The following is a 23,333-nucleotide window of genomic DNA, read 5'->3' as shown; positions in this document are numbered from 1 at the left end:
AGGGGAGAAGGAAGACAAGGTAGCATTTAGGAGAACTACGTATGATTGAGATAGTTCAGAGTAGTGTGGATGTAGCTATGGGGAGTTTGTTGAAAGAAGGAATGCTGGGGCATGATGCCACAGTGGTGGGCAAGTTGGTTTAGGCAAACTTTTGTCAGCCATATTAAAACATTGGGCCTTATCCTTAGGAGCAAGGGAAACCATTGAGAGGCCCTGCAGGCTGTGTGACGTGATGAGGTGCATGAAAAAGGTACAGCATTTCTGTGAATTTGAATAACCTTTGAAGCAGGATGCTATCCAGTCCATCTCCTGTCCTACTAATGTGCCTCTCTTTTCCTTTTGTTTTTTCCTTCAAACATTTATTGAGTGCCTGGTTATTGTGTGCCAAGGGCTGTGTTAGACACTGAGATGAAATGAAACACCAGCTCAAAAATTAAACCAAATTGGTTTTCCTAGTTACCATCTTTTAAAATTTTTAGGTTCTTTAACTAAGCTAATGAGGATAGAAAGAATATAATGTCATTCTGTTAAACCCAGGAAGGATGGGACACAATGGCCTTTGTGACTCTGCGACACTGTCATGCTTTTAGGAAATGTTGCTATGTGGTGATTAACACATTTTCCAGAAGTGGAAGGGAGCTTTTGATGAATACAATGAGCATTTGTGTATTCTTCCTCTGATGATATTATGGTTTTTAGTTATGATCTAAAATATTGAATAATTCATGAATTTCTCTTAGCTTACCACAGAAAGTACAGTCCCTCACTAAAGGTTTTATTTTCTTGATTTTTCCCCCCTGTCCTTACTTCATATAATAAAACCATTTGCCTCCTATGTATATTAGGGACATTTATGCGTTCATACAGCCCGGAAAATGTTTTTGGTTTGGGAAAGTAAGAGCAGGAATTTCAAGCTGTGAATTGTTTACTGGAGCTCTTTGGAAATAGGACTTGGCAAGCTTTGTCTGCCTTTATCTTGTACGTATGAGCAGGAGACCACAGTTATATAAGTGTAAACACATGGTCCTCCGACTTCATTTTGTGGTCTAGTTTCAAGATGAATTATTTCCTGGGGTTAATTTTATTCAAGACAGTTAGACATCTTTTAGGTCTGATATGTACTCAAGCCAATGTTTATTCTTTACTCTTCCTTCTAAATCTCCTCTCCTCTCTTCTCTTTTGTTGAATTAAAAATAAAATTGTGAGATATAAAACATACAGAAAAATGTAGGGAATAACATAAGGAATGCCCATGTACCATCATTCATCATTTGACATGCTTACTTTAGAGTCTATTCAAGAAATTTGTGGGTTGAACAGTCATGCAGTAGGCTCTGATATGTGCATGAAGTTTTGCTGAATTGCGGAGCTTGTAAAGCAGTAATAATAAGCTTACCCCAAAGATCATTGCCTATAAAGATGTACATTTATTCAGCTGGAGAAGATATATTCTTTTTGAAAAGTTAATCATTTATTCTGATGCAGGAGCTCCCAAGACAGACCACACTGTGTGTGTGTGTTTGCTTTTTTAGAAGGTTTTTTTTTTTTTTTTTTTTTTTTTTTTTTTTGGGGGTGTGTTTTTTTTTCACCAGAGAGACAGAGAGAAACAGAGAGACAGAAAGTGAGAAAACACCCCCTTCCCCCAGGGTAGATGGCCATGCCGCAATCCCTCTCTTCCATTCTCCTCTTGGGATCTTGGGCACACACCCACATGTGCCTGCGGTGAGTTTTTAAGTCACTGGGTCTGGGACTCCAATCACTGTTGACTATGTGGGAGTCCAGTGACGTAATCATTGCACCATCTCTCGGTCCCCACACCATGTTTTTGAATCATTTTCAGTCCTCTGCCATGATTTTGGTCATATTCAAGAGCAGCTTATATGATTTTTATTTAGAATATTCTTTTTAACAAATCCACTTCTTTTGGATAAGTACATTTAATTAGAAAGGAAACTGCAATAAAAATAAAGTCAACATCACATGCTATTAGTAGAAGGTACACATGAGTATATATTAAGATAAGGATTGTGTGTGTGTGTAGTGTACATAGTCATGGATAATGAGTTTTTCCATTTAGATGTCCACTTTGGGGCAAGTAAGTGTGTGTGAGAGGGAGATACATGTATTTATATATGTAGACATGCACATGCATATACCTATACATGCATACACATATATAAAATAAGTGCTAAAGCAGCAAGTACACTAAACATATACTAAAATTGTAATAGTTTGTGTGTGTGTAAGTATCTGTTTCATTCAGTTAACACTATCTGTTGTTTCACAAATAGATATTGAGAACATTTCTAGGATGACAATTCTACCTTTTTTCCCAGAAGAGGGAGGACATCTCAATAGGACAAAATGTGAGAGTTAGCCAGGAAACAGAGGAAGGATGTTGGTCTTTTTAAGAACTGGGAAACCCTGTTTGCAGACAGGAACCCTCTAATTTTGGTGGTAAACATTTGAGGAATGAGAAAAAGGCACAGGTAAAATTTTCTGTGATCATGAAGACTTAGTGCCAGGTCCTATGCGGGTGTTTTATACATGTACTCTGATTTAAAGTTTGGAAAAACTCTGTGGTATGTGTGCATTATTAACTCTGCTGTACATTTTAGGAAGTCATGGGGGAATGGGAGTCATTTGTCTAGGATTCTGTCGCCAATCCAGGTCCCCAAACCAGAGAATAGGAGTGGAGAGGGGTGTTGGGGAGGCAGGGCAGGGTGAGTAACAAGAATCAAAATCTTATTTCTTTTCAGAGTTTATAAAAGAAGTGAATTAACTACTACATTTTTAAGTTTGAAAAATTTACGTTAAATGTCAATTTTTTCTTTTGTTTTATCCTTTTTTTAAAGTTTTGCCATAGAGCATGTGCACTTTCTGGAGAGAAACAGAGACAGTGAGAAGGAAAGTAAGAAATCACCCCCTGTGATGGCCACACTGCAATCCCTTCTCCATTCTCCTCCTGGGATTTTTGACATGTATGCACATGCATCTGCATGATTTTCAAGCCCCTGGGTCTGGGATTTGCATTTTAGTCAGTCTTGTGGGAGTCCAGAGCTGTAACCAGTATGCCACCTGCTGTCCCATGTTTTGTCCTTTTTTTTAAAAAATAAATAATAATACAATTCTGAACATCTATCATCTTGAGGGTCTCATGATAAACATAAAAACACTTTACCTTCTATAGCTCTCAATTAAGATTTCCCGGTTTGTTAAAGTTTTCCTTACTGCAAATTCTCTGCAGACTTACCTATTGTAACTTTTAGTTATGTAGTGAACAGGAAGAAAGGATGACAATGCTCCACTTGTTTTTGCTCATAAATTACTTTCTTTCTTTCTTTCTTTTTTTTTGGAGAGGTTTTTGCTATAGGACGTGTATGCTCACCAGAAAGACAGAGAGACAGAAAGTGAGAAATCACCCCTGGGGAGATGGTCACACTGCAATCCCTTCTCCTCCATTCTCCTCTTGGGATCTTGGGCACATATGCACATGTGATCGGTGTGAGTTTAAGCCACCAGGTCCAGGACTTGAACCATGGTCAACTACGTGGGAGTTCAGCAACACACCCACTACACCAACTCCTGGTCCCAACTCATGAATTACTTTCTGTGGAGGGAAGAATCGTTAACACAGTCTGCAAGCTGTATCGCAGAGACCTACCTGAGCATAACATTTAAGAGAGACTGTAGGTCCCTCAGAGGACAGTGAGTGCAGGAAGGCTGGGTCTCTGAGGAATAAGCTGTTCTGTTCTAGAAGAGCTCAGGAGTCAGGCAGGGCAAGTTTTTTTTTGTTTGTTTGTTTGTTTGTTTTTCATAGAAACTTTAGACAGACTTTTCTCAGAAATGTACATTCAAATTAGGCATTTTAAATGTTATGATCATGATGATATTAAATTAATCTCTTCTGCATTGGGAATTCTTTTAAAAACATCCTAGGCTGTTGTTTCTCAGAGATAGTGAAGCCCATCCCCTTCCCGTCATTTTCTGGGTGATCTGCATTGTAATTTTACCGCAATCTCTGCTATCATAGGAGTGTCAAAATAGCCCAGCCTTCTCTAGACTCCAGAGGTATCTGGTTTGATCTTGACTATTGCAAAGCCTATAGAAACACCAAGGGAGGACTCTTGGTTTTTTCCTTATTTGACAAATAAGAACAGTCAAACAGACCCTTTATATCTTTTTCTCTCCAGAGACCTGAAAACTCCGCACCAGATTTGAGGCCCCTCTACTATAGACATTCTAGCCTTAAAACCTGTGGATCATTTTTTTTTTCCTTCTTTAACTTAGCCTTCTTGCCTTAGTTTATCTTTTTTTCCTAATTAATTATTCTTATATTTACTGTGCAGTGAAGTGGTATATTACAACAACTAAATATAGGAACTAGAAAATAGAAAGATCGGAGTAAAGCTAGACACGAAATAATTATTCTGTATTAAATTTTCAGTGTTTGTTAGAAATAGTGCTGACTTGGGATCAGCTGTTGGCGTAGTGGATATGTCACTGGACTCCCATGTAGTCGACCATGGTTCGAGTCCTGGGCCCGGTGGCTTGAACTCACGCCAGGTTCCTGTGCATGTGTGCCCAGGATCCCGAGAGGAGAGTGGAGGAGAGGGGATCGTGGCGTGGCCATCCCCCTGGTGGGTGATTTCTCGCCTTCTGTCTCTCTCTGTCTCTGTCTTTCTGGCGAGTGTACGCAACCTATAGTGAAAACCTCTCCAAAAAAAAAAAAAAATGCTGACTTGAACAGAGGGAAAGAATTCCCTCTTCCCTGCTGATGACAGCTTTAAACTGTATAATTTCTTCCTTTCTTATTAACCATCACAAACTTGTTTCTTGAGGCTGTTCTCATGTTGTCTGTCTGACAGAATCATAGATTTGGGAATTGTGGTCAGTTATATTGGTCACACATATACACACATAGTCCACGTGAGATATTCTTACTTATTGCTTATTAACTGGTTTTAACTATATAAAGAATCTTCAAGTGTTCATGGAAAATGAACATTATGGAAAAACAATGCATAGATTTAAGAATTTTTTGCATCATAATTCCATTTTTTATGAACTAATGAAATATCCTTTTTTTTAGAGGTTTTTGCTATAGAGCATGTGCACTCGCCAGACAGATAGAGAGAGAGAGAGAGAGAGACAGAGATAGAAAGCGAGAAATTACCCCCCAGAGGGGATGGCTACACCACAATCCCTTCTCCTCCATTCTCCTCTTGGGATCTTGGGCATGCACGCACATGTGCCTGGCGTGAGTTTTAAGCCACCAGGTCCAGGACACAAACCGCGGTCAACTACGTGCGAGTCCAGTGACATAGCCATTACGCTAACTGCTGGTCCCTGAAGTATTCTTTTATACAGATTCTTATACCATTTAAACAGATCATAAATAGTTTTAATTAACTTCTAATAGAGATTTCAGGTTTACATTTGAGCTCAGAAACAAAGTATTTTTTCTCATTCCAGGTAGGACTCAACTCTACATCTCCTGTCATGAGCAAGGAACTGGCTGAAGCCACAAAAACTTTGCTGCAGAGTCTTGGGACTCTGGCCCAAGAGGTAAGTTGTATCTTTCTAACACTAGAATGTCAACCACATGCTCACTTTTTTCAATTCTCAGTTGACTAAGTGTATCTTTTTTATTTGAATGTCATGTAAGATGTAGTATTCGTTTTAGATGTATAAGTGATCTAAAAAACCTCATGCTGGATGGTGCGTGTTTGTGCCCAAGATCCCAAGAGGAGAATGGAAGAGAAGGGTTTGTAGTGTGTCCATCCCCCCAGGGGTGATTTCTCGCTTTCTGTTTCTCTCTCTCTCTGGCAAGTGCGTACATCCTATAGCAAAAATCTCTCTTAAAAAAAAAGACCCAAAAAACAAAGAACAGCCAAGACTCAACTAGCTGTTAAATGCCATTATCTAGTCTAGAACTTTCTCCTGTTACTTCTCTCTGTCCCTAAGTCATCACATATTTGTAAAGAGAATTTTCTCATTCATCCTTCATGTCCTGCTTTTGTTTGACTGGTAACTTCTCCATATTGTCTCTTCACTAGCAAGACAACTGTTTTACTGAACACGTGATTGCTTACTAAAGGGAATAGCATGGTACCCCTAATTTGGTTCTTTTCCTTGTAAACATCTGGCTTCAGAGCTTCAGTTTTGAGAATGTGTTTGCCTTCTAGGTCTACTTGCTTTTGAATGTATCAGAGCGATATTTGTTCTAGGATCAGAGAGGCTGTAGTGTTCGCAAAGTTAGCCTTCCTCCGACTCCCAGCCAGTGTGTGTTCCACCTTTCCAACTTCCTGCCTTGTTTCAAACTAGGCTTGAAAAAGAAGAACTGGCCGGAGACTTCATGCACATGGACTTGAGCCACGAACAATGCAGACTTTAATGTATAGGACTTTAAAAATAACTTGGGGGGAAAATTTTCTCAATTTTGGTTCAGGTTTCATTTTAGCCACTTCTCTATTTCATTTTTTGGGTGCTTGTATGTAATGCACCCAGTTTTGGTGCTAGTACATGTCATTTCTTTCAAATATGCAAATGTACTTTATGTAATCTGACAAAATTATATTACATGTGTAAAATGCAGAACATTTGGAAAATACTGAAAACACTGAGATTAAACACTATTGATACTTTAGTGTATTTCTTTATATCTATCTATCATCTATCGATCGATTGACCTATCTCTCAGTTTTTTGAAAAGACAGTGCTTTATTGTGTTGCCCATGCTGGTTGCAAGCTCTCTGTCTCCTTGCCTCAGCCTCCCAAGTAGCTGGATTACAGGTGTGCATCATTGCACCCGCTTTCTCTTCTTCGAATTCTGTGTCTAATGTAATTCATTGTCGCTGAGTGAAGAGACTTCATTCTCTGTTCACCTCCCAGGAGAGGAGACTGTTTTCAAGCCTGTCATTTGTTACTACCTTTATGAAGGCTCTTGATATTGTCCTAGATGGAGAAGCTGGGCCACCCGGGTTCATCCCGAAGGTAGAAAGAGAAAGAGAAACTTCTCTGCACATTTGTGGCTATTGCTCTAAGGCCCTGTTGGCTGACGTTGACATGCCCTGCATTACTTTGGCGGGTTCCCTCCCAGTCCTCTTCTGCCTTGTTCATCTCTGACTGTAGAGAAAGTAAAGCAGAGACTGTAACATGGGAGGCTGCCTCTAAATTTAGGGTTTGGTTACTGCTGTTTTCTCTTAAGTCACTGGCCCACCTTTGTCTTGGATTAAAAAAGTAATTGGAAACATTTTCTGTTCCCATGGCCGATGTGGGAGAAACGTGCCAGCTAAGCCATAAGCATCCTTCTGGGCAGCTGTGTCTCATGCCCTCCATGCTCCTGGTCCAGGATGAACAAGGACCACCTGTTTCTCTCAGTAGCGTACCATCAAGTCACTTTAATTACAAGTCACTCATTGTTTAAGTCGTTTAGCTATTTCTTTGAGACAAATGGGAGAAAATAAATAAATACACTTGTTTGGTCAATGTTTAGAAAGAAAGTTGATTGTTTTGATCAAAGTGTAACTCTTGGAAAGAGAAAGGGAACCAACATTTTCTGGAAGCTGCTTTGGTTCAGCCGTTTTACCCTTTGCAGCACATGGCAAACCTTAAGTGTGTCATGTGCACCCATTTTACAGATGGCACGGAGGGTTAGGAAAGTTAAGCAACTTGCCCAGAGTCACCTAGTAAGTTCATTGGCATTTGAACCCAGGCTCTCTAGGCTTCACAGCTCCTATTCTTGCTTTTTCTTTCTAACAAGGGTTTGTGATGAACTCTAATGGTAACTGGAATAGAAAGGATATCATTCAAAGATGGAAATGATTCACCTAGCAGGTCCTGACAATTGGGTGGAAAAGGGGTCTTTTGAAGCCGGATAAGGCAAAGCTGATATGAATTTCACATCTGGATGATGAGAAAGGCATGCCTTGGGAAGGCAGGACAGGGAGGCAGCATCTCTGATACCTACCCGGCACCAACTGGATGACCAGTGTTACTAGATGTTGAAGACTCAGCAATGCACACTAACTTCCCTGTCCCCATGGGGCTCACATGACTGGGGATGAGGTAGAAGAAATACACAGTTCAACATGACAGCACATACGGTGAAGAAAAATATAGTGGGGTGTGGGAGATAGGGAGTGATAAGGTGCTATTTTAAGGGGGGTATTAGGGAGAGTTTCTCTGATAAGATGGTTGAAACCAAAGGAGGTGACCATGTATCTATGGAGAGGGAAGGAAACTCTAAGTAGGAAGAACAGAAGATATTAAGTTGCTGTGCTTGAGCACACTTAGGAGTGTGTTTAAAGACAAGGAGGGAGGCCATGGTGGCCAGAGAGTAGCAGGATAAAGTGTTAGAGCAGGAAGAGGTGAGTGGCATACAGGCTTGGTACAACTCTGGATTTATGCTGAAATGAGAACTCAGTGGATAGTTTGGAGCAGATGGAAACATTATATGACCTAGAGTTTATAGCCTGTCTACACTCTGGCTGTTGGGTTGAGAAGACTAGGGTACAGGCAAGGGAAGATGAGGACCCATTGCAGTATAGAGAGAAAGCAGTCAGTTACCCATTCACTAACTCAGATTATTATCAAGCACCATCACCATTCTTGGCCTGGAGCATGAATGGCCACCTTTCCCCATGAATAGGGGAGAAAACTGAGGTGTAGAAGAACCAGAAGTTGACTTAAGGAAGGTGCTAGGAAGAGCCAAATGTTGAAATAACTCAGGAATTTCTGGTACCTCTATCCAAAGCTGTGTTGATTTTATGTGGGAAGAAGTTGTTCTTTTGGTTGGATGGTGGTGGTCAAGCAGCTTGTGGAAAGAGAGATAAGTGACTTTTACTCGTTATCACTGTAAAATCTGGGCTGTTCTATTGTCTAACAAAAGTAAAGGTTCCCTTCCCCCTCTGTGTCCATATCCCTCGACAGGTCATGAGAAGGTGAAGTGAGGACAAACTGTTTTCCACATTGGGTTCTTGTAGAGTATGCTAGATGCTCCCGCTCTAGAGGGAAAACAATCTTTGTGACATATGAGAGCCTCGTTCTTGTCTGGAGACAGAGGCAAAGGTCAGGACCCACGGTGTCCAGGACTGTATTACTCTTATGTACCAGCAGGCTTGGCTCTGTGAGATAGAAAGCTGGACACCTGGAGTTTTCCAGGATATGTGTGGGTTCTTGCTGCCTCTCGCCTCTGCTCTCCATGACTCAGTCTTCCCAGGTGCTGAAAACATGCAGTGACGTTCAAGGAATATAGAAACTAATTAATGATTTATTATGAAATGTGTGGAAACGCAAAGTGCCCTATAAATATTTAATAAGAGCAACTTGGCCAAGAAATCCACAAGGTGCTGGAGTACATTTGTATTTGAGACAAAGCACTGTCTGTGTCATTGAGTCTTGTTGACTGTAAGTCACAGACAGAGTCCCTGGCTGCCTGGGGCTTCTGACTTACCCTGCTCAGAGCTGTTCCATGCAGGGCATTCTTCTGTGTATTGTGTGATTCACTTGTCATCACTGTCTGTTTTAGCTTAGTTGTCTTGATAAGATGTTGGGCCTCAAAGATATGCCATAACTATTTTAGGGCTGTAAGCTAATGGGGTACAGAGCCAGGATTCATGCTCAGGTCTCCCACCTTACACCTTTTCCATTGCATGACACAGCCAAGCCCAGGATAGGGCTTTACTACACTGCATAATTCTTCCAAGGGGAAGAGGACTTACCAGTTTCTACACAGAAGTTAGGAGTGTTTTAGAATGGGGTCAGGGATCAGGGATGGGAACAGTTCCCTGTAGACTCACAGTCAAAGCTAGCTGTTCAGAGAAAGCATTCGCTCCTATAAGCTGGAAGATAATCCCAGGGAAATGAAGCCGATCTCCAGGGCCTCCACTGATTTCTAGGCTGTGCTTCTCAGACTTTAATGGACCTAGGAATCACCTGGGTATTTTGTGAAAATACAGGTTTGAATTCCACACATCAGCAGAAGGGTCTCAGAATTTGCATTTTAAACAACCTCGCAGAGGAGCTGATTTTCTTAGTCTCCAAACCACAAATAGGATAGTGAGGGTTCTGGAGAACCTATCATAGGCTTCAAAATGATGCCAGACAAAATGTGTTCTGGGACATAGGTTTCAAGAAGTCAAGGAATATTAACAATAATGTTTTTCTTCTCTGTCTCCAACCCTTGTCCTGCCCCCCCACTTCTGCTTCTCTTCCTCCCCATCCCCACTCCCAGGTGTTCACCATGAGGAGCTGGAGTGACATGCGGCAGGAGGTGATGTTTCTGACCAACGTGAACAGCTCCAGTTCTTCCACCCAGATATACCAGGCTGTGTCCCGCATCGTCTGTGGCCATCCCGAGGGGGGTGGGCTGAAGATCAAGTCCCTCAACTGGTATGAGGACAACAACTACAAAGCCCTGTTTGGAGGCAACGGCACCGATGAAGATGCTGACACTTTCTATGACAACTCTACAAGTGAGTGCCTGTGCAGACTAAGCCCTGTCCCCATCCCTGCTGTAGTTCTGGGTCTTAGCCTCCCTCTGTAGCAGCAGTAGACTTCTACTTGCCATTTGCCCACCAGGCTGAGCCCCTAGAGGAGAGAGTCTCATCTTCTCTCTCTCTTTATTAGAAAAAAAAAAAAACAACCCAAAAACCACACACCTAAAATAAGAAATTAAAATTGTTATGTTGCCTAGGCAAGCCTTGAGATCATAATCCTGCCAAAACCTCCCTAAATTGCTGGGATTATAGGCACATGCCACTGTACCCACTTTTAGGTTGGACCAGGATTTGAACCTATGCTTCCCATGAGATTACAGCCTATGGAGCACCAAGTCTTAGCAAAGCGTGCCACTGTAGTTGGGCCAAGAGAGTCTTCTCATTTTTTAAAAAATAATTTATTATTATTTAAAATTTGTTATGGGGCATATGTGCTCACCGGAGAGAGAGAGAGAGAGAGAGAGAGCCATCCCTGCTGTAGTTCTGGGTCTTAGCCTCCCTCTGTAGCAGCAGTAGACTTCTACTTGCCATTTGCCCACCAGGCTGAGCCCCTAGAGGAGAGAGTCTCATCTTCTCTCTCTCTTTATTAGAAAAAAAAAAAAACAACCCAAAAACCACACACCTAAAATAAGAAATTAAAATTGTTATGTTGCCTAGGCAAGCCTTGAGATCATAATCCTGCCAAAACCTCCCTAAATTGCTGGGATTATAGGCACATGCCACTGTACCCACTTTTAGGTTGGACCAGGATTTGAACCTATGCTTCCCATGAGATTACAGCCTATGGAGCACCAAGTCTTAGCAAAGCGTGCCACTGTAGTTGGGCCAAGAGAGTCTTCTCATTTTTTAAAAAATAATTTATTATTATTTAAAATTTGTTATGGGGCATATGTGCTCACCGGAGAGAGAGAGAGAGAGAGAGAGAGAGAGAGGAAGCAAGCTGCCAGGTCTGGGATGCAGACCATGGTTAGCTATGTTGGAGTCTAGTGCCTTAACCACCATGCCACCTGCTGGTTCTGAGAGAGTCTTTTCTTAATCAGCTAACTGTCCCCAGTTCTTTGGATGGAGCCTGGCACATCTTAGGTGCATGGTAGTAAATAATTGATCAAAAGCCAGTCTCCCCAGTTTTATAGGGAATGTTAGAAGGTCGCTGTCAAGGTAATCAAGGATGAAAGGCTGGCAGAAAGACAAATCCTGCATGATCTCACTTAAATATGGAATCTAAAAAATAAATAAATAAAAAAAATTCACAAAAGCAGAGAGTAGAATGGAGATTACCAGGGGTTGAGAAGTAGGCGGAAAGGAATATATTGGTTAAAAGACACGAACTTTAGAAGATAAATAAATTCTGGAGATCTAATCTACAGCATGTTGATTATAGTTAATACTTTGCTATATACTTTTCAGAATGTATACATCTGTCAAAACATTACATCACATACCATGAATAATTTTTTTTTAAGAGAGATTTTTGCTAAAGAGCGTATGCACTTGCTGGGAATGCAGAGACAGATAGAAAGCAAGAAATCACCCCTGGGGGGTGGATGGTCATGCTGCAATCCCTTCGCCTCCATTCTTTTCTCAGGATCTTGGGCACATACACACACACACACACACCCTGCTTGCATTTTAAGTTGCTGGGTCTGGGACTCGAACCACATTTGACTATGTAGGTGTCCAGTAATGTAACCACTATGCCATTTGCTGGTCCCTCAATATGTACAGTTTTATTTGTCAATTATATCTCAATAAAGCTGGAAACTTTTTTTGAAAGAATGAGATGCTAGTCTTTTGTTTTTATCATTATTATTACTATTAATAATTATCCTTGAGATAAGCTTTATAATAAAAATTTAAAAATCCATAACAATAATAACAATAACAACAAAAGCTAACATGTAGGTGAAATTTCCTGTGTGTACTGTGCATTCTATTTAAGTTATCTCATTTTAGCCTCATGATAACCCTGCAAGGAAGGATCTGTTACCCTACCTTTCATAGGCTTTGAGAGATTAAGTGACTTGGTCAAAGCTGCATCATAGTGAATCCACAAGAGCCAAGATTCAAGCTCAAATTCTCCTGGCTCTGTCCTTCTTCCAGTAAAGCATACTGCCTTGAAAATATGTAGTAATGGTGATGTGTGTACTATCACATTAGGACATTTGAACTAGACATTGTTTGTGTCTCGTTCTCAGCTGCAAGGCAGTGTTAAAGAACCTTGTAACACCATTTCTGCTCCCCACACCTGGGAGTTTGGTGGCAATGTTTCTCCTGTGCCCGTGGCAGCAGGAAGCCCGTGTTACAGTTTTAGACAATGGCATCCTTTTCCTTGAAAACATGATGCAAGTGAGCCTTTCTCTATTTCCAGCCGCAGGTGTGTCTTTCAGATGTTGACTAAGGCAGCTTTTTGTACATTATTGTAACAGGAGAGCCTTTTATTCTTCTTTGGAGCAAAGCACTCCAGACATTTGCAAGTTGCTTTAAAAGCCTGAAGAGAATGGCATGTCAGGCAACTTTATGATATGCATCTCTTCTTCCCCAGCTTGCCAGTCAACTCAAGACAGCCTTTTTTTGTGTGTGTGCAATATAATTGTGAGCAAATCCTCTTTTTAAAAAAAAATTCTATTATCTTTGTAGCATACGAGGGGACTTTAAAATGTTCATATGAAATGGAATGAAAGCCTGAGTTTATTTTGGTACAAAAATATTTGAAATACATTTTTCGTTTTGTCATAATAATATTTTCTGTGAACTTTTGGAAAAGTGTTAAGCAGATATTTACTACCTTAGGAAAAAAAAAAGACACACCTAGAATAAAAATTTTTAAAAATCAAGGGTCCTTCTGGATAATCAAACTCACTTGTCTCATGAAGCCAGTAGGTGGCATGGTGGTTAAGGCTCTGGACTCCCGCATGACTGACTGCGGGTCGAGTCCTGCACCTGGTGGCTTGCTTTCTCACTTTCCTTCTTTCTCTCCCTGTCTCTATCTGGTGAGCATACCTGCCCTATAGCAAATTTAAAATAATGATGATAATAATAATAATAATAATAATAATAAATAAAATAATTCTAGAAAAATTGTTTCTGTCGCCACTTTGCATTCTTCAGTTTTGGCTTTTTATTAAATAGATTTGTAGTGAGATCTTTTAATTAAAGGACGCATTTTGGATTTTGCTTAAAAAGTAAAATCTGATTTTTTGCTCTCTGGTCGCCTCTCAAGAGTCCTGCTTGTTTTCAGTTGGGAGCAGAATGGTGAGGGTTGACTTGAGAGTGTGAGTCTGAAATTATGAGGTCTTGTGCATAGTAAAAATGTATTTGTAGATGATCTTAGTTGTGAGTTATCTATCATCAGCATTACAATAAACTCTGATTATATATCATACATGATTCTAGAGGCTTACCAGATAATGTGTCTGTTAATTCTCTCTGTATCTCTGTCAAGTACCTGTTATCAATTTTATTTTTGCAGAGGCATGAACTATGGCTCAGATAGTAAAGCCATTCATCCCATGACTCTTACATGATACAGGCTGGGATTTGAACTCAGGATATCCTGCTTAATTCCAAAGCCCTTCTAAGTTCCTACAAGTATATGATCGTGGGTATGAATAAATATTTGTCTCCCATCTTCTTTACAGCCCCTTATTGCAATGATATGATGAAGAATTTGGAATCCAGTCCTCTTTCCCGCATTATTTGGAAAGCTCTCAAGCCCCTGCTTGTTGGAAAGATCCTGTATACACCTGACACTCCAGTCACAAGGCAGGTTATGGCTGAGGTAAGCTGCCCATGCCTGGCTCCCTCCCTAGAATTTTTCTAGGATTAGGGGCATAAAAGTGAGGGCAGCCTTGGATGGGGTGTGCTGTTTATACTTCTGGTTCTTCTGGGATGGTCCAAAGAATGAGAATATCAAGTCTTACTGTGGAGGTCAGCTCTTCAGCCCTGGGCATTTGAATCATAGCTACAGGCTGGTATCTCTTAGGGAATAGGGAGAACTGTCAAAGGGCTGCTGTGATGGGGTCTTTTTTTCAGGAAACAACTGAATTACTCATTGTCTCTGCCTTTCCTCCTTTGTCTGTGGCCCCTGTCTCCCCAACTGACTTCAGGTGAACAAGACCTTCCAGGAACTGGCTGTATTCCATGATCTGGAAGGCATGTGGGAAGAAGTCAGCCCCAAGATCTGGACCTTCATGGAGAACAGCCAAGAAATGGATCTTGTCCGGGTGTGTGTCCCTCTGATTACTATGTAACTGCTTAATGCTGGAGAAAGCGAGTGTCTGATGACATTCCCAGAAGAGACTGAGATAAGAAATTTTAAATGTAATCAGTAGAGATGTAGTGAGTACTGCTCAAGCCACTGGGGTACCACTTCTCCAGAAGTAGAGTCCATGGCGCAGAGATGGCCCTGCCCATCAGAACCAGTGCCTCGTGTAGTCCCATATAGTTTTCTGCAAAACTCAGTGAGAGCTGGTGTTTGGAGGTAGAGTTTAGTGATCACCAGGCTCTATTTTCATTTCTGACTCCAGCCTCTGAGCCAGCCTCAGCATCTTATTTAACTTTTCTAGGCCTTGGAGAAGGTGTGGAAGCAGAAGTATGGTCTGACATTTGAGATGTTTGTTCCCAAGACATGCATGAGTGCAGGGGATGCCATTACTGTGTAGAAGGAAATGAAATTCAGTGCTTCTGAGCCACTTGAAAGGAATAAGTGCTCTGCAGACAACTGGATTCAAAAACAGAGCAGTCTGGGCAAGAACAGAATGCTTCCTTTGCTTGGCCTGAGTGCCATTTAGTCACATCTTCCCCGCCTTGGACTGAGTCAGACTGTCATTAGACTATTTCCTATTTCCATGGTGAGGGAGGCTTCTTCCTTTGTCTCTGCTGTCATTAAGAAGCAGGGGAGGGTTTGGCTAGGTTTCTTGTCTTGAACTTCATTGATCCAAGGACATCTGGGTTTTAGAGCCTCTACCTACTTGGGAGAAACTCTTCCAGAGTGTAGGACTGCTCCCTAACCCCTGGGAGGCAGGTTATAGAGAAAGCAGGCTCCAGTGGAGGAAGGAGCCGTCTCCTTTGTTGCACTAGCTCTGCTACATATTTACAGGATTCCTCCACTGGGGCCTTTAAAAGCAAGGCATTTGGTAAGAAAGCATGAACAGTAATTAGTATGGATTTATGCCTTTCAAGTGTAAATCTCTATTGGGTTCCAATACGATCCATATAAGGGATGCATATTGTCTCCCTATAGGCAGCACTGTAGACCATAGTGTGATCTCAGGCCTTTTCTTCCTCGGCTTCTTGAAATATATGTTTGGACTAGTTGGGCTTTTCCTCTCTGTTTGGGTCTCAGAGGATCCGAGGGCACCCTTTTGGGTTTGATGTATAGGCAAATGGAGGCTTCCCTACCTTTAAATGGATAACTTGCTTTGGTTGCTCCAATTCTTTTTATTTTTTTAGAGAGAGATTTTTGCTATAGGGCACATGCACTTGCCAGAGAGACAGTCATAAGCAAGAAATCATCCCCTGGGGGGATAGCCATGCCACAGTCCCTTTTCTTGCATTCTCCTCTTGGGATCTTGGGCACACATACATATCCTGGTGTGAGTTTTAAGCTGCCAAGTCCGGGACTCAAACTGTGGTTGTCCAGCGACATAACCATTATGCCATCTGCTGGTCCCACAAACTCCAGTTCTTATGGGACAAGGTCCTTGTAAACATGGCAGTGAGTTCATTAGAAATCTAGCTGGAGAAGCCAGGGTGTGAGAGAGGAAGTGGAGGAGTAGTGACTGGAGAGAAAGGCAAGGCATGCCTTGGCGGGATTTGTGTGTTAAGCCAAGAACCTTTAATTTAAACTCTGGGGGATTGTGAAAGGCTTTTTAGGTAAGGGGAAATGTAGCTGCATTATTCCAATATGATGGATTGGAGACAAAATATGGTTGGGGGAAGGCAGGAATGGGGGTGGAGGCTTTCCAAGTGAGTGGCCTGGAATGATATAGGAGGTGAGGCCTGGTGACTGGATATGGAGTGGTGAAAGAGAGTGAGGCACCCTGAGTGATTCTTGATTTCTAGCTGGGTGGATGGTAGGGGTGTCAGTAGACGGTGGCAGTAGGGATCTGCATGTAGGAAGAGTAATCACGCTGGAGACAGACTAGGGACTCAGCAGCCTGTGGGTCGAAGTCAGGAAACCTTCTGCAGTTGCTTTCTTCTCTCTCACAGAAGTGTCTGTTAAACTCTGCAAGCATGACTTCTCAGTCCTCAGCACCCTTTGCAAACTGGCATCTGGTCTAAGAGGCAAAGCCTGAGGCTTCTGCTTCTGGTTCTGCTTCTGCTTCTGCAGGAGTAGCTCTTATCTTTCTTCTCTGGCTCTGTGTAGACCATTGCATCATTCCACGCATCCAGAGGCACTTCTCTGTTGAGTCACAGAATCCTCTGACACTAATTTCCTGTTTTCTGAGCTGCTCTTGGCCCCTCATATCTAGGCTCTGCCTTCTCCCTGCCTACCACTCCCAAGGGTGGTCTTTGGTCTCCTGGTCCTTAAGAACCTTGAAGTGGCCACATGGTTAGTGACCTCACTTGGCATACCTATCTGGTCTTGCTGTCCTTGGCTATATTGCTTAGGCCTTGCCCCAACTGCTACATATCTTCACTCTGCTCTTATTCGTTCAATTCAAGAATTTAAATAAAATATTGTTAACCCTGCCTCTGAACTTTTTTGAGGTATACTTTTATATCTATTATGTTAACAAAAATACACACATATCTTACTGATGACAATATAAATTGTTATTCCCTATTGGAAAGTAATTTGGAATGAAAGTTTCAGGAACCATAAAAAATATGCTATCCTATCTACCTTCATTCCACAAACCCCCAGGGATCTATCTTACAGGAATAATTTTAAAGAAGTCATCGTAGGAGAGAACGTGTTATTGCTATAATAATTGTTATTGTGAGAAGTTGGAGATCGACTAAATGCTTGGCAGTACAGGAATAATGAGATGATAGTATACATACTCTATAAAATCATTATGCTCCCATAAAGATAATAAATACAAAGTCACAAAGGGGAAAAAGCTTATAATGCTAGTGAAAATAAGACTGATTTGAAAAAGCAACAGTTTTCAGGACCTTGGAGATTCCAGTTTGTAGAGTCAGGGCATCATCTTCCCTCTTGAAGCTGTGATGGGAGTCACAGATACTTCGCTTCCCCTTTTTTTGCTGAGTTTGTGCTGCCCTGTTTCCTGGAAGTACATCTGTGCAGGCCCCTGTTCCAGCCTCTCTGGATATGCAGGGTAAGCACCAGATAGATGCATCTTTCTCTTTCTTGCTGGCCCATTGGAGGAGGCAACTGGTGAGGGAACAAGAAATGAAAACTAGGCCTCCTTTGCATCATTGATTCATAAATGGAAAGATCGTATTTTACTTGGTTTAACAGCAGCATCATTTTTCTAAACTAAAAGTAGGGTTGTCTTTATTCTGTCTTGAGATAGACTTTTATGTCATCAGACCGAGTCTCGAAAGAGGAAGGTGATATAGTGCAGTGAGGGGACGTGCACTGGAATTAGAGGGCCTATGCTTCATATCTTGGTTTTGCTACTTATTGGCTGTGTAACTATAATACTGAAGACTTAACCTCTCTGAACCTCAGTTTCCCATCCCTAAAACAGGGAATGTTTAAGACAGGCTCCCAAGGGATTTTGTAAAGTAAAACATATATATTCTTAAACAGAGAAGCTAGACAGAATAGTTGTTGTTGGTGCTCCGTTAAGCTGAGCTGTTTGGTTTGGTGGAAAGCATGGGGACTCTGAATTTAGACTGGTCTAACTCTGAGTCTCAGCTCCACACCCTTATACCTATTACCATTAGGAGCCAGCTTTGGTTGAAGTCATGTTCTGTTTTTTTAAACTCAGTCTTCTCACTTGTAAGATAGGTACTCTGTTACCTACCTTAAAACTATCTGTGAAGGTAAAAGTAAAGAGACAATGGTGCTCATCAAGACATAGTGTTTATTACTTGTACGTTCTTGTTGGAATGGCAGACGCTGTTGGATAGCAGAGGCAATGACCACTTTTGGGAACAACAGTTGAATGGTTTAGATTGGACAGTCCAAGACATCATGGCTTTTCTGGCCAAGCATCCAGAAGATGTCCAGTCTGTTAATGGCTCTGTGTATACCTGGAGGGAAGCTTTCAATGAGACTAGCCAGGCTGTCCGGACCATATCTCGCTTCATGGAGGTAAGGATCTTTTAATAGAAAAGACTTAGAGCTTCTTTCCTTTGAGGTATTGTGTTTGGGCAGGAGGAAAGTTTAGAAATCACGAGGTTTCATTCACAGTAGTAGCTCTCAAGCCTAACAGGTTGGTGTGTAAAGGACACTCAATAAATGTTAGTTGAATGGGTGAAGAGCTAATAAACAAAACTAATTTCTAGCTTTGTTCTGTATTGACTCAGGAGTGTTTCTGTCCATTGTCTTCTAAGTATGTAATGTTTTGACATTACAGTGCCTAACGGCAACAAAGCATCCCCTTAAAAAAGACATTATTTATAAAACTTATCTAAAATATAATTCAGGACAGATTCAGTGTTTAAAATTTAGTCCTAAATACTATGTCACTTTGTAGGGATAGATAAAAGGGGTTTCAAAGAATTAAAAAAAATTTATTTAATTTTTTAGAGAGATTTTTGCTATAGGGTGCATGTGCTCATCAGAGAGACAGAGACAAAGAGACAGAAAGTGAGAAATCATCCCTCCTGGAGGGAGGGGCGGGGGATGGCCACTACTCCACAATCCTTTCTTCTCCATTCTCCTCTCAGGATTTTGGGCACAGACGCACACACACCTGGCATGAATTTTAAGCTGCCAGGTCTAGGACTCAAACCTTGATCGACTACATGCTGGTCCCAATAAAAGGGCATTCTGGTCTGTGTGCTTGATTGGTTTGTAGCTATGATTCAAAATTGCAGAGAAAACGGAGAGGAAAAATAAGATCTGGTTGTTTCAACCTCTGCCCTCCACAAAAATCAATACAAGTAATGGGTCTCTAATACTTCCAGCATTTCTCTTACATTTCAATTAAAAAGCAAGATGACCCATTTTTGTGTGAAGATCAGAGCACTACTGTAGAAAGTAGAGAATGAAGATAAAAAATTCATGCAGTCAGTACTTGCCTCTTGGAGTAGGATCTTTCTTGGCCCCTGCTTGCTTTTCTGGCCACAAGAGTTCTCCTAAGTGCTGTTCTCTCTCAGTGTGTCAACTTGAACAAGCTGGAGCCAATAGCAACAGAAGTCTGGCTCATCAACAAGTCTATGGAGCTACTGGATGAGAGGAAGTTCTGGGCTGGTATCGTGTTTACTGGAATTGCTCCAGGCAGTGTGGTGTTGCCTCATCATGTCAAGTACAAGATCCGAATGGACATTGACAATGTGGAGAGGACGAATAAAATCAAGGATGAGTAAGTGGAATCCCCTAGTCTTCATACCAGCCCAGTTTTTGGGAAATCAAGAATAACCATTAGTGTACTAGTGGTACTTTCATCATTCAGTAGGAATTTCAACAAAAATAGCTCAAATGGGTGGCATGATTCATGACTGGGGGCTACTATTTCAGGGTCATAAAATACCAGTGTCTTTTCATTCAGCATGTCATTTCAGGGAATTAAGTCAACAGAAAAAAATTACACTAGGTTCTGTATGCTAACATTATCTATTTTTATGAAAAGAGGAAAAAAATCCATAAAAAGAGAATGGTTCGGGCAATTTCTATATGTCCACTTGATGCGCAATACTAGGTAGTCAGGGGAGGAGGGAAAACAAACCAACAAGTATTTTGCTCATTTTGTTTATTTCTTTTAAAAAATATGTGTACATGTCCATTGAGACCAGAAAATAAGATACAAAAATAAAAAAAGAGGCTGGTAAGAGTGGTGGGATTATGGGTGATTAGATATTTTTATTATATGGTTTGAAAGGAATGTTTGATCACCTGTGGTTTGGTTTTAGGTACTGGGACCCTGGCCCTCGGGCCGACCCTTTTGAGGATATGCGGTATATCTGGGGTGGCTTTACCTACTTGCAAGATGTGGTGGAGCAGGCAATCATTAGGGTCCTGACAGGCACCCAGAAGAAAACTGGTGTCTACATGCAACAGATGCCCTATCCCTGTTATGTTGATGACATGTGAGTTACCCAGAAACTACCGTTTTTATTTAACCAGCTAACATTTTTCTTGGTGGAGAAAGAGAGAAAGAGAGAGAGAGAGAGAGAGAGAGAATGAATGTGAGTTTGTGTACATGAATGAATGATCTGAAAATAAGATGCCAGATGTAAGTGGTAGCAGTTTTCCACACCATAGATAGACACACAAGTGCACGCACTAGTAATTCTTCCTTTTTATACACCTTCACCACTCCTTTTATTTATTATTTTATTTTTTAAAAAATTTTTGAGAGGTTTTTGCTATAGGGTGCATGCACTCGCCAGAAAGACAGAAAGAGAGAGACAAAAAGCAAGAAATCACCCCCAATGGGGGATGGCCACGCCACAATCCCTTTTCCTCCATTCTCCTTTTGGGATTTTGGGCATGCATGCACATGCTCCTGGCATGAGTTTAAGCCACTGGGTCCGGAACTCGAACTGCAGTCAACTACATGGGAATTCAGCAACATAGCCATTATGCCATCTGCTGGTCCTATACACTTTTATTTTTTACACTTTAGTCTTCTGGTCAAAATTTGCCTAATCTGCAAGTTTATGATGAATCATGACAAAGACATGCATGTACATATACCCCCATAAACAAATACAGAAGCAGTGGTCTAGACTTGTAAAAGTAGATTTTATGTAAATCTATTCACTTCTTTCTAAATGGTGAATAGCATTTTGAAACCATCCAAATGAAGTGGAACAGAACCCCTTTATCTTTAAACTTATTAGATAATTTTTTTTGTTGCTAAGCCACTAAACTGCCAAGTTCTTGTAGAAACTGTTCCTTTGTATGTAATGATTTCTTATAAAAGACAATGAAAAGAAATGCAGTTATTGCAAGCATCTGAAATATGTCATGTTTCTTCCAAACTCTGGAAATTCCCTTATCCTCTGTTGGTGTGTATGTGTGGGTGCATGTATCAGGGTGCAGAAGGTTTGGGTTCCTCTCCTTGTATTTGTTCTCTGTTTTACACTGAACAAACCATTTCTTGGTATGGCCATAGCTTTTCCAGGACACCAGAAATTACCCCATTTTTCACCTTCAAAGCCATTAGCCACAATCTTTCAAAGGGAGACTTTTCTAAAAATTCTCAAGTCAAAGCTTACTCTAGAAAGAATGTTTTAAGGTGAGGGCATAGGAGTTCAGAGGCATTAAGAGCCTTTGCTTGCTGTGTAGTGAGTAAGTATGTAAGTGACAAAGCCAGGATTTGAACCCCAAATTTCAGGGTCCAGAAACTGTGTGTTTTTTACTTTGCACATTGCATTTCCTCGTCCAGTTTGGAATCTAAAATTTTACTGACAAGAGCTACCTGAGGTGTATGCCTGCACCATGATGCATTTTGCTAAGTAAGTGAATAGTGAGATGACCATGGAGATGTTGCACTTTCATGAGAGAATGAGTAGGTTTTTTTGTTTTGTTTTCTAGGACTTCTAGCTTAATGAAATCTTATAGTTACCTTGTTACTAAAGCAAGCCCCCAGATAAATTTTGCCTGGTGTTAGTTTGTTGGTACAGTGTTAGTTAACATTGTATTTCACTGCTCGTGAAGAATTCCGTAACCTGTACATTCCAGAGTTCAGGGGCTTTACCTTCTGTGGCCCAAATGTTGTGCTTTCTCTAGCATAAAGACTCAGTGGCCTTGGTCCATGACTCTGGTTCACAAGTGTCTTTTATTCTCCCCATACCTTTCCCTGGGGCTCTAGCTTCCTGCGGGTGATGAGCCGATCCATGCCCCTCTTCATGACACTGGCCTGGATTTACTCTGTGGCTGTGATCATCAAAAGCATAGTGTACGAGAAGGAGGCACGGCTGAAGGAGATCATGCGGATCATGGGCCTGGACAATGGCATCCTCTGGTTTAGCTGGTTTATCAGTAGCCTCATCCCTCTGCTTGTGAGCGCTGGCCTGCTGGTGGTCATCCTGAAGGTAAGGCCACCTCCCTTGCTCTCCTTTGCCAGAGAATTTCTAAGCAGCCAACATGAGCTAGGGGAAGAAAAGAAGAGAAGCAAAGAATCTGGGAGGAAAGGGACTGCACATTTAATGGGTCTCTTCCTTCCCAGTTAGGAAACCTGCTGCCCTACAGCGACCCCAGTGTGGTCTTTGTCTTCCTGTCGGTGTTCGCGGCAGTGACCATCCTGCAGTGCTTCCTGATTAGCACACTCTTCTCTAGAGCCAACCTGTCTGCAGCCTGTGGAGGCATCATTTACTTCATGCTATACCTACCCTATGTCCTGTGCGTGGCGTGGCAGGACTACGTGGGCTTCATACCCAAGATCTTTGTGGTGAGTGACTCTGGCCTTTCTGCAGTAGCTATCATGGCAGCCATCCTGGGAATTTCATCTCCCTTGCATAGTCCATGAACAGAAGCAGCAAGTTGATGCCAGAATATAAGAGAGTCTCTTTGCAATGAGACTTAAACTTCAGGTCTAGATTCTAAGCTTTGAGAAGACAGGGGTTTTATCTTACTGAATTGTTTATCTTTAGTCCTCTTATGAATACTGATTGAATTGATTTGAAAGGAATTTTTTGTAGAACCAGGTTGTACCTTGAACCTGACTAGGGATAAGTAGCATGGGGGAATGGCTTTAGGCAGCAGATGGTCTCTCTGCTCTTTACATCCCAGCTCTGGTGGCC

At 41.5% G+C, this 23,333-nt stretch overlaps 1 protein-coding gene across 4 annotated transcripts in view; it reads left to right on the top strand.

The window, feature by feature from the left end:
- Positions 1-23,333, top strand: part of ABCA1 (ATP binding cassette subfamily A member 1) — a 151,718-nt gene that overhangs the window by 81,511 nt on the left and 46,874 nt on the right. For all 4 annotated transcript variants that reach the window (XM_027772665.1, XM_027772663.1, XM_027772664.1 and 1 more), the window contains 9 exons: positions 5,476-5,568; positions 10,238-10,478; positions 14,141-14,280; positions 14,609-14,725; positions 18,535-18,732; positions 19,743-19,948; positions 20,496-20,672; positions 22,403-22,625; positions 22,760-22,981. In XM_027772665.1, coding sequence (XP_027628466.1) covers positions 5,476-5,568; positions 10,238-10,478; positions 14,141-14,280; positions 14,609-14,725; positions 18,535-18,732; positions 19,743-19,948; positions 20,496-20,672; positions 22,403-22,625; positions 22,760-22,981 — 1,617 coding nt within the window. The remainder of the gene's footprint in view (positions 1-5,475; positions 5,569-10,237; positions 10,479-14,140; positions 14,281-14,608; positions 14,726-18,534; positions 18,733-19,742; positions 19,949-20,495; positions 20,673-22,402; positions 22,626-22,759; positions 22,982-23,333) is intronic.

The sequence above is a fragment of the Tupaia chinensis genome, unplaced genomic scaffold, assembly GCF_000334495.1.
Source record: "Tupaia chinensis unplaced genomic scaffold, TupChi_1.0 Scaffold000291_1, whole genome shotgun sequence".
Taxonomy (NCBI): domain Eukaryota; kingdom Metazoa; phylum Chordata; class Mammalia; order Scandentia; family Tupaiidae; genus Tupaia; species Tupaia belangeri.
Note: the sequence above shows the minus strand (reverse complement) of the source record. Positions and strands in the feature narration are given on the sequence as shown.